Source organism: Crocodylus siamensis, chromosome 3 (assembly GCF_052110815.1).
Source record: "Crocodylus siamensis isolate JL-2025a chromosome 3, ASM5211081v1, whole genome shotgun sequence".
NCBI lineage: Eukaryota > Metazoa > Chordata > Crocodylia > Crocodylidae > Crocodylus > Crocodylus siamensis.
Genome location: NC_143397.1, coordinates 149,340,150 through 149,352,173, shown reverse-complemented (window position 1 = coordinate 149,352,173; position 12,024 = coordinate 149,340,150). Strand labels below are relative to the sequence as shown.

At 41.6% G+C, this 12,024-nt stretch overlaps 1 protein-coding gene across 2 annotated transcripts in view; it reads right to left on the bottom strand.

Annotated features, from left to right (window-relative positions):
• Positions 1-12,024, bottom strand: part of SLC66A2 (solute carrier family 66 member 2) — a 90,403-nt gene that overhangs the window by 30,427 nt on the left and 47,952 nt on the right. For both annotated transcript variants that reach the window (XM_090039530.1, XM_090039531.1), the window contains one exon: positions 7,097-7,313. In XM_090039530.1, the coding sequence (XP_089895656.1) occupies positions 7,097-7,313 (217 nt within the window). The remainder of the gene's footprint in view (positions 1-7,096; positions 7,314-12,024) is intronic.

Sequence of the window (12,024 nt, the reverse complement as noted above, 5' to 3'; positions counted from 1 at the left end):
CCAGTCGTTTGCACATATGAAAGGCCTTCAGATATTAACCTGGCTACGTGAATGGCCACAAGCCTGATTATATCCAATTCAATTCAAGCTGTACCCTGCTCCAATGGCCTGGGCACTGGGGACAGTGGCTGGAAGCCCAAAGGTTGAGAGTTTGAAGCCATAGCATTAGTGCTCACAGTGTGGCCCTGTCAGATTCCAACAAACTCTGCTAAATACCTTGTCACAAGGACATGCAAAAGGAAAGGAAGGAGTTCAAGTTGTGCAGGTGTCTGCTGTTTCTAGACAGAGATCTTAGTGAAATCCATTCCAGGGTCCATGTAACATGTTATGGTTCCAGATCAACTAGGTAATTATGCATGTGCTTAACTTTAATTTGCTAAATTGTGACCCAAGTATAAAGTATCCACTATTACACTGCACAATTAACATTGTTACAAGTGGGTAGGACAGCTCTGGCCAGTCTGGATAACAGTTTCTAGCTCTAAGACTTAAGGGTGCACAACCAGGCTCAAACCTCTGGCCTGGCATCTGTCCTTGAGCTGTAGGATGGTGCCCTTCATCTGCTGCAAAATTTTAAACCCAGTATCTGACACCTGCTGTGTTTTGCCTCTAGTCACCTACACTCACTGGCTGAGAGCTTCACAGAGGTGGTGGCAGGAAGCCAGGAATGTAAGCTTAGCAGAGGAATTTCTTAACCATGACTTTACTCTTAAAGCATTAAAGAGCATTACAGTTCTTTGAAGATAAAAGTTGGCAAACACACCATCCCCTACTCCAACCTCACTCCTTCTGCAAGCCTGTGCTTTGTCAGCACATCAGGCTTGGCCAAATCCCTCACAGAAGTCCTTCTTAAATTTGACAATGGTACACTTCTTGAACCAAGTGAACCCTGCTCTTGAGTACAGCTTCCATTTCTGTGCCATGCACACACACTGAGAAAGCCCAGATCTACTGTTGCTGCTTGCCATCAAATTTTGTGGGCCCCTATGAGCACTGTTCTGTGGGTATGGGCCAGAAATTGAGTCACTGTTGATTCTAGATTGTTATTCAGATAGCTCCAGCATATTTCATAGACATCAGGGCTGGAAGGGACCTCGGGAGATCATCGAGTCCAGCCCCCCGCCCAAAGGGCAGGAAGTCAGCTGGGGTCATAGGATCCCAGCAAGATAAGCATCCAATTTACTCTTGAAGGTGTTCAATGTAGGTGCTTGAACCACCTCTGATGGCAGGCTGTTCCAGACCTTGGGGGCTCAGACAGTAAAGAAATTCTTCCTTAAGTCCAGCCTGAAACGGTCTTGCAGGAGTTTGTGACCTATCTTAGAGAATAACTGGTTGAGAGAGGCATGAGCTTTGTCAGAGCCAACTTTGTCAGATGATAGCTCAGTGATGGTCAAAAAAAGGTCAGTCAGCCAGCTTTCCCAGGCAGCTGTCTAGAATACAGTGTAATAGGCTACCCTGGGACAAATCAGCATTGCTATTCCACACACACAGCATAATGCAGGGTTCATAATTTGAAACAGACATATCCCACCCCGTCAGACAGCTAATGTGATTTTCTGCTCTGAAATGAGTGCAGGAACTATGTTGTTTACAGCAAGTAAAATTTTCTGTGAGGAAACTCTTTTGTATCAAGTTTCTGAAGTGGTCTTAATGGACAATTATAACACATTAAAAAGTTATGAAAGTCTTTTGCCTTTCTAGGTGTCATACTTTTGCATATAGTAGGATTATCCCTGTATGCCTGGGGGAGGGTTGTTTTGTTTTGGTTGCTATTTCTTCAAGATGATGATTGAAAATAATAAATTAGAACAGAATTATTTATCGTGAGTTTAATTCATCCTGGTAACAATTAATTGCTATAAAATATTATTTTATAATAAGAAAAAAAACAGTGACTTGATAGAATCCTGGACTGAATAGGGATTAAATAATCATTTCTTTGATATTCACTTGTGCCTCTTTAGGAGCTGCAGTACCTTTGTCAAGATTATTGCCATAATTACCAGGATTATAACTGTACTGTCTAGATTTTCAACATTTGAACAGAGCTTCAAGTTCCCACAAAGTATTAATTTTAAATATAAATTTGGTGAATCATTTAAACGCAGCCCTCGAAATTTCTGTTTTCTAGTTCTGCATTTGTTCTAAACATTTATTAAATAATGAGAAATTTCTAACCTTGAATTATTATTGTGCCAAGACACCTTTACTGGATTCCTATCATGAACTACTATTATTCTGCACACATCTTCCCGTCAGTTTTACATTTTTCTCCACCCCCATTCTCCAGGTCCTCCCTTTGCTCTCTGCTACCTGAAGCCTACAGCACAGAAGTCCTCTATTTGGGGCACATTTGGTATTATGGCACACAAAGAAAAAGACAGGGACAAAGATAAAGATAAAAGAAGCACTGGCATGGAGTTGGATGAGATGTTTCTGAATGCTGGCTAATTCATTTGTGACAAGTGGGCAATAGACAGAATATATTCAGATGCAAGTAAGCCACTAACAGAGCAGCTTAGATTTGTTTTCAGAGGATGTCTACATGTGTATTAATGTGCCGTAGTTACTGTGCATTAAGTTTAGTACCTGTATTAACAGGTACTGACTAAATGCGCAGTAATTGCCACTACTGCTCAGTAGCACCAGCACACACCTTTTTAGTGATGTTAATGTACAGTAGACTAATTCTACTGCACATTAGCACAGCTTTTGCCATGATGTGCTAATGCGCAGTAGAATTAGTCTACTGCACATTTAGCTTCTCATGTAGACACACCCAGAAATCAGTATTCAAGTCCCTTATTTGACTCTTAGACCACTAAATATATTCCGGCCTGAGTCTACGTAAGTCATGAGGAGGTATTATATCATCTTCAGCCAACATTGATACATGTACCAATAACTGTACATGTTTGCCATTTGCAGGAGAATTTGACCTGCATAATGACAGCCTATTTATTTTCTACGCATACAAACCGAAGTCCCTGTACTCTGGCTCAGGAGCATTACCAAACAGACCAGGAGGTATCAAGTGATTGTGAAGATCTTTCTCCATAAAAATACTGTCCTGATACAAATAACTCTACTCAGATTGTTGCCCTGAGAACTTACACAAGAAACACGGCTGCATCAGCTTCTGAATAAATGGAACAGAACCACACCCCGCTCTGTCAACCCAAATAACCCTAGACATTGTACACATTTTTGGTCAAGGGACTTGAGGACATTAGCCAAAGGAAGTAGAGATGAGATGATTGACAGACCACTGTGACAGCAGTGCATGTGTTCACCATTAATAACCACACACTCCTTTAACATTTCTCTCGGCTCACAGAGCTCCAAATATATTAATTGCTATACAGTTATTACCTCAAGTAAGAACCACCTTCAAGTTATCATTTTAACAAACAATCCAGATTGTTTTTTCCCCTTCTGTATTTCTTTTGCAGAAGCCACGCAGTATCAGAGGGAGGAACTCAGGGCCCTTTGTTCAGCTAAAGCTAAAACATTTTTTCCTCTCTTAAGCACTCTGGTGGCTTTAGTTGTTGTTTTTAATTAATAATTTGTTAAAATAAATCTAAGTTTAAACATATGAGTCACTACTTTCACCTAATGAACAAAGATGTACACTGATGGCTGTATTTCTAATCCTAAACCTTGAGGACCTCCAGAGACCATTCTTATTAATTTACTGTGATTTTTGTACTGGTCATCAGACACTCCTATGCACGCATGCATGCATGCACTAATCCCACATAAAAAGGGGTAAGTAGGTAGAGTGGCAGGGGACACAAAGTGGACCCTGATCCTGTAAGTGCATAAGCGTATTCATAACAACTCACATGAGTAGTGTGACTGAAGTCTACTGCCACCACTACTGCTTACATAGTTATGGGACTATAGTCTTGGGCACGTCCTTAAGAGAATGCATGTGAAAGGAGGTTCACAGGACAATTTTAAACCAAGTTATTTTTGCTGAGGGAAAAATATACAATATAACATGCCAATGATATTTTGGGTAGCAATAGTATACTACAGTGTAAAGACACACACACACACACACACACTTCACAGTTGCACTCCGAGAAAGCACGTTTACACTTCAGTAAATCTTTCTTGAAGACAAAGAGCATTACAGTTTAGGAGATGACTTTCACATGCATTTTAATATCCTTATAGTAGTTTATTGAAGCAGTACTCCATTTGTTACTGGCCTGATCCATAATTTTATGCATTTGGGACTTAGTAGTCATAGAACAAAAATGGGGAAAGAAAGGAACAAACTACACAAAATTCACAGAACATGCCCGTAAATAGGTTTTAGTGGTACTGGATCATTCATATGCTAAAAGAGAGAGAGTTCCATATGTTTCACTACGTTTTTTCTTCAACAGAAATGCAACAGTCTTTTCCTCAGCATTTAAAAAAAAAAGAATCCTGTAGTTCTATACTTTATGCTTCAAAGGGAAAAAGTTGGTTGGGAAAGAAAATGTGCGTGTGTGTTTCACTTACGCACACAGTTAAATACATAGAACAATCGTCTTCATATATATATATATTTGACTCTTAGACCACTAAATATATTCTGGCCTGAGTCTATGTAAGTTATGATGAGACATTATATCATCTTCAGCCAACTGGGGCAGAAGGTCATGTTATAGTTGTTGACCAGCATCACATATATGATTTGTGGAAGGGAGGAAACCACTAGAAATCAAATCCCAATGTAATTAAGAAACCTCATGAAGTTAACTGGAAGTGGCTACCATAATATGCCATTATGACACTATTACACATGGAAGAAAAGTCAAAACAGAGCAATAGTGTGGTCAGACATTACAAACCCATTTCCTTTCTTGCAAACTACAGGTACGGAATTTAAGACTACGGATGTGTGCAAAACATAAATCTTTAGGTGGAAACTCCTGACTCATGCAATGCCAGGGGGACTTCTAATCAAATAATGCCTTGAGCAAGAGAGCAAACATCAAAACATTTCCGCAAAAATATCTCAAGCTGAAAAACCACTTCGGTCAGTAGCAGAAATGTCTCCAAGCCAAGACCAGCAAGCAAAGGGAACAGTGCCAGCAGGCAAAGGCAGTGATTTTTGTATTTGGTCAAAGCAAACAAAAACAAAAAAAAAGTTTTCCTAACAAGCTGAATATTAAGGGGTGTGGTGGGGGGGAGGAAATTAGGAGATAGCTAATAGGTCACAAATCATCGCAGTGTTTGGTAAAAGGAATTTGCTGCCTTAGTAAACACAGGCAATGTGAGGGTCACTTTTATAAGATTTAACAATGGCGAACAGCTTTGGAACAACACTTATGTTGACATCTAGTAAACACCCTAGTAGCATAATGTAGTCTAACATAATGTAGTCTAACATCATGGTGGACATGAGATCAAAGGTTTTTTGTTTGTTTTTTTTTACTAAAAAGTGTTTTAAAAAAACAAACCCCTCTCTCCCAGCCACCAGTATAAATTAAGTAATGGTAACATTTTTATTGTTTTACATGTTTATGTTTGAATTTCATTTTTATATACAAGACATTTGTTCAAGACATGAATTCGTAGCAAATATGTAAGCTGTGCCTTGTGTGTACACTCAAAATACTGTCCCTGCCTCTCTACTATTTTTGATAATCAAGTTCTCCTTACCCCATACGTAATAACCAACACATCTTAATTTGGCTAAATCAAGAGATTAATGTTAGCATTTCATAAAATAAAGGTACATGCAAGACAATATCAATATACAACCAGTAATTAAGAGAAATCCCAACAACCATTCTAGTAAACCTATTCATAAGCAGGGATCCGGGCTTTCTATTTCCCATGGAAAAATGGAAAAAACTGCAGATTTTCCCTTTTAACAAAGTGGATTTTTCATTTTAAATGGAGATACCCATGGATTTTCCATGTGTGCAAAGAGCTCTCTGCAGGCTGACAAAGTTTCTCAGAGTTCCCCTGAAGGAGCAGGGAGATGTCCACAGGAAGCCCGTGTGGAGGGCCAGCCCAGCCCAATGGCACATATGGACTGTGCGCCATCGGTCTGGGTGGGAAGCCACACATGGGGGCACAGAGTCATACGCCGTGTGTGTGTGTGTGTGTGTGTGTGTGTACACACACACACACACACACGCACACGCACACACATTGGTGGCCCGTCATTTTAATCATGGATTTGGGGTTTTTAAATCAGAGCATTTGCAAAGGTGTCCTGTTTTATCAGAGAAAACCAGGACCTCTGTTCATAAGCTACATTTGGGAGGCCTTCACATTTGAATTTAATGTCAGAGTTCATTTATGAGTGAATCTGTATCATTGCTCAACAAGAGGTGCTGGATCCTATTAACACAGCCCCAACAGCCACAAAAGCAGTAAAAAGGTGCAATGCACCAGACCTGCAGGAGTCAGACAGAACAAGTCTTAAGCCACCAGCACTGGTGGCCTGACCCAGAGCCCGCTGAAGGCAACAGCAAGACTCCCACAGTCTTCAGCAGTCTTTAGATTAGCAGATTAGCAGAATGGTGTTACAGTATGTGCTTTAGAAAAACAAGTCAAAACCCAAGAAATGTCCTGCAGTCAGAAAAGGTATCAGTTAGACTATGACAGGCTGGTTGCTACATGCATCAGCCAGGTGGCAAGAGAAAGAGAAAGGTAGGGAAAGAGTGACAGAGAAATCATTGTTTTGTGAGGAAAGCCAGGTATATCTTGCTTTCAAGAACACCCATTTGTCAGAGTTTGGGATGACATCAAGGACAGCAAACAGACCTGTAACTGCTGTCTTTCTCTTAAACTCAAAAGCAGAACCCAGCACAGTTTATTTTACAAGCAGCCTCCACCAGAGCTGATTTGAGGAGTTTATTAAGACCATAGGTCAAATCATCAGCTAGTATAAATCACTGCAATTCCACTGACCTTCAATAGTGCTATGAAACCTTCCAGCAGCTGAAGAGCAGACTAGCTGCTCTGTCAGGCAGTAAAAATTCAGGAAGACATTCCTCATACTGGAAATTTCTTCCAGAAATACTGGCATTCATGTGTGCGCATGTGGGGACACATGGACACACAGTTAAAATAAAAAGCTTACCTCATTCCTTCAGTTGATCTATTCTGGTGGTTCCGGTAGAGCTGTGGGATACCTAACATGGCCTCTGTGAACACAGCAAGGAAGCCCAGTGTTTCCACAAAGAGAAACGAGTCAAGTGAGAGGTAAGTGATGTATCCTGTAACCCCAGTGAAAGTCAGAACACACTGCATGTAGTCTGTAAACTTGCTCCAGTGCCAAAAATACTTCAAGTCAAAATCTGAAACAGAATATTAGAAAAAGTCAGAATGAAACGTCCCAATTCACTTTATTACACTTTCTTAATCTTTAACTGGGTAGGCTTAAAAACAGGACCTCATGGGGCAGTCAGCACCATCCTTGATGTGAGGGATTAAGTGAAGTTGGGAGGGAGGAGGAGGAAAAAGAATTAGAAACCCAATGCCCAAAGCCAAAATGGAAAACATGACTATGGCACACACTTGTCATGGGCAGACTGATATGGAACCAAAGAGATGCAAACATTTCCCATCTCTTATCATGCTTCCAAAGCTGACTCGTAACAGAAGTCACTGTCCTTCCAGGAGCAAGCAAGAACAACACAGAACAATTCCTGAGATTGCTAAAATAACGGTGCTTTACAGGCAACACACACTACAGGCACCCTGCCCCAAAGCACCGTGATTTAAATGCATTCAAATTCAAGATCATAATCCTTGTCTTCTAGGTTATTAGATACTTAGAACATCACCTGAAGCTCTTGAACAAAGACAGTGGTTGATAACTCTGCTCCTCTGGCATAACGCAACGAGTCTTCTCCAAAGATAACGTTTGTCCATGCAGGAGGCAGAATGTTCCCAATGGGCTGGTGAATTTCCCTAGGAACCAAAGACCCACCAACCACCTCGACACCTTCTATTTCAAGCACAAAGTGAACGCTGATTTTACTTTTGCTAATATGGAATGCAGCACAACACCTATTACCAATCTCAACACCACACCAACACCACAAAACACTATAACACAAAATACCCCCCTCCCCCCACGGAGAAAATGAGAAGAATAGGCCACATATACAGATATTTGTCATGCAACTCAAAGCATGGTTGAAAGCTACTCCCCCACTTCAGCGCTGAGGGTGGTATGAACAAAACTGATAGGTAAATACATAGCAAAACGTTTATTGCAAAATGATAATGCAACCTCCAAAATAAATACTCTTGAACTAATGACTTACTTGTAGCTACTGTACCAGCATCTTCTACTCTTAAAATTTTTTTTTTTTAAAGAAAAAAGGGGGGTAGGAGGGTTTGTGTGTAAAAAAAAACAAAACCCGAAACCACATTTGTTTCCCTAATGACTTGATTCCCTTGCTCATCCAAAAAGGTGACATGGAGACCACATATTAACCTGAAGCAGCCAAAGTGTTTCCAGGAAGCAATATACTGATTGGCAATCAGCATCTTTGGTTCTCTCATAAAAGAAAAACATTTTTTTAAGTCTACTGTTAATAGTAATCTACTACCAAACATCATGTCAGACCTGTGTTTTGTCCCTAATCTGTTGTGCCTGACTTCTCAAGTTGAGTTTTTGAAAGTGAACATGTCCCAATCTGCATATTTTGGTACCTGAATACCATAATAAGATCCATCTCTTGGACACCTCTGTTTGCAAGTCCAAGTGAATGTCAGCCTGTGTGTCCAGCAAATCCAATTCACCCAAATAAATGAAGAGGAAAGCAGACTGTATCCCCCCCACCAAGCTATAACAATCCTGTTGGACTATTAGAGAGTGCCGTGACTAAGCACTAAATTGAACAATCTATAGCAGAGCTATTCCCAAAGTAATGTTGACCTTGGGTATTTAAACCAGCGGTTCCTCAGCCTCAGAAGTCATCCGTGGTAAAGTTCTTTGATTAAGGTTTTCACCAGTGCTGGCACTCTGAGCCAAGCTGGCATCCTAGAGCAGTCTGTTCCTGCTGTTCCCTGGAGACTGTGCCTGCTCTCACATGCTGAAAATGAAAGAAGAGTGCAAGAGGAAAGAAAGCAGCTGAAGAGAGAGGGAGACAGGCTAGCAGCTACACCATTAGCAAGAGTACATTACTGCATTTCCAGGGCAGAAAGGAAAAGAAGACTCCATTAAATCCTAAATGTTAAGGGAGGAATGATAGCAGAATTTTCCCCCTCCCCACCTCTACCTGACCAGCACTTGAACAATAAACTGTAGCAGGAGGAGGGATATGGTAAATTTAACATAATTCTGCTTAGAGTCATTCAGCTTTGCAGGCAGGAACACACACAACTTAACAAGATACAACACTGATCACTATTCAACAGGGGCATTAGAAACAAAAGCACGTTGTGGGGGGACAGGCATTTAGGTTTAACTAAGGAAGGAGCAGAAATGTGGGTAAATGGAGCGACAGAAAGAGAAGGGAGAGAAGCTCAAGTACTTGCTGTATTTGACACATGATGATTAATTCTTTATTCAAATAGTATTATTAAGTAATAATTACAGAGGATAGCACTTATAATGCTCGTATATAGTGCTCGTCACCCATAGAGCCCAAAAGGCAAGTGTCATCACCCCTGTTTTTCATATGGGGGAACTGAGGCAGAGTGGTAAAATGACTCGCCCAAAGACACTCATTAAATTATTAGTCAGGTCAACAACAGAGCTCTCATCTCCCAATTCCTAAACCAATGCTTCTCCACCTAATAGGCTTTAGCCCTACAGTCCCCTCTTAGGGGTGGGGAGAGCTACAGGGCCTGTAGAAAAATGACTTAAGTTTGGGGAAAAGAGAACAACAGACATGCTTGAAATACAGCTTGACAATGTCCCTTTACACCAGTGTTGCCCAACTTTTTTGCGCAGTGGGCCACAAGAGTGGTCCGCAAACTGGATCCAACTGATGGTCCTAATCTGGCACCTGAGAACCGCATGGCAGGACCCTATCCAGCCATGCAGTGGTGGACAGGGGGCAAAACAGCCCCAGTCCAGCTGTGTGGTAGAAGGGGGCTTGGCCCAGACCCAGCAGCAGGGAGGGGACATGGCTCAGCCCTGATCCAGCCATGCTGGAAAAGGGAGCATGGGTGGGCCCTGATCTTGTCTAGCAGGTGAAGAAGATGTGGCACAGCCTTGATCCAGCTGCACTGGGGAAGGGGGCTTGGCCCAACTGAAGTTGGCCCAATGGGGTGGAACTTGAGGTGGGGGGAAGGGGTGGGGATGTGGCCCAGCCCTGATCCAGTTGCAGGGGGAGCGGGCATAGCCTGGCCCTGATCTAGAGAAAGAGATGCAGCCTGGTTTTGACCCACTGCACAAAGCTTGGGAGTTTGGCAGCCAGGAGGGGTAGCAATATTAGCTGCCACTGCTCATCTGCTGCTAAATTTCCCCAACTGTGGGAAGCTCCATGGGCCATTGCTCCGCAGGCCAGATTTTGCCTGTGGGCTAAAGGTTGAGCACCCCTGCTTTATAGGACTATTTCAGTTATGAACCTGAACAGCTCTGATGAAGACTTCAGATCTTTACGAAAGCAGGCACTGTGCCAGCCTTCAACTTTTAGTAAGTCAAGGCTGGCATCTGTTCAGATTACCCACCCTTTTCAAACCTGCAGTGGATTGAAGGTCTCCATTTACATTCCAGAAAAGGTCCATCCAACTCCTAGGAAACATCAACAGATAAAGGGAGATTGGGATTGGGAGTTGCCCAGCAGGTCTCCTATGGCAGTCAGCCAATCTGTGCTGCCTTGTATGCTTTGCTGCTCTTCAGCAGTTAGGGGAGCCTGCAGAACATGCTGGGATGCATTCACAGAAGCCCCCTGGCTGCACACTGGTGCAAGCATAAGCTATCTGTGCAGTACTTATCCACCCCCTCCAATGTTTGTATAGTGCTGTCCTGATAGGTTTTTCTACTGGGAAACCAAAACTGCAAGAACTCTCACAGTTCATTTCAATGATTGTATGTGGCATCAAAAACAGAATCCAAGGCATTAAAAGGGAACTTTTACATGTTCACCAGGGGCAAGGGGGAAGTAAAAGGTAAAATCCACTCTTTACTCCATTTTTCCGTGGGAAACAGAAAACCCAGATCCCTGCTTATCAGCGTCCCCGTGCTTCAAAATGGTTGTGGGTGTGCTTGAACCCAAAGCTCATTCAACGAGCTTTAGTTCAACACCCCTGCCACCATTCTGAAGTACAGGAACACAAATACAATAGACGCAGGAGGTTGCTAGAGCATGGTAATTGCCATGCTACAACACATCGGGACAGCCTCCGCACTCATGTATAGGTGCCCCTAGGTTTCTTGCTCAAACCACCATGAGGCTATATAAAGTCTAACCCACTAAAGTAAGTTCTGAATAATTTCTCATTTCAGCTATAATTTGTCTAATAATATTTTACTGAAGGGGGGGACAAAGACAAGAACAATTATAACCTTGATAACAGCTTTTACAGAAAAAGATCTGAATTATGTTAAAAACAACCCAGTACATAATCAGCACTTATTCTATTTAACAGATGCATTTTCCAAATGCAGAAGACTATTTTGGAACGTTATGCATCATAAACTACTACATCACCCTGATACTGGAAGTTCTTTTTTTCAGGAATAAGTAAAAATTGACTGGACTGAAATTGAAAAAAAACCCAAACTTTAAGTAGATAATATCATGTTTACTCTTCATATGATCCCTAGTTTTGCTGGCTGTCACTTAGACTGTTGAGCTAGTGTTTTGTCATAAAAGAGGTTTCAGATGTTTGCAAAGCAATTTGAGCCAAAATATGCTATCTGCTCTAACAATTGATTTTTCTTGAGCATCTGAAATATTCACAAATCACAAATAAATCAATCAAGGCTGGAAATAAACTGTGAATCATTCCTTCCAAGTATCTTCCATCTCCAGAAGACTCTAGCTATATTAACTGGAGTTATATAACATCAGTTATACACCTTCTCATAACAACAAAATAAAT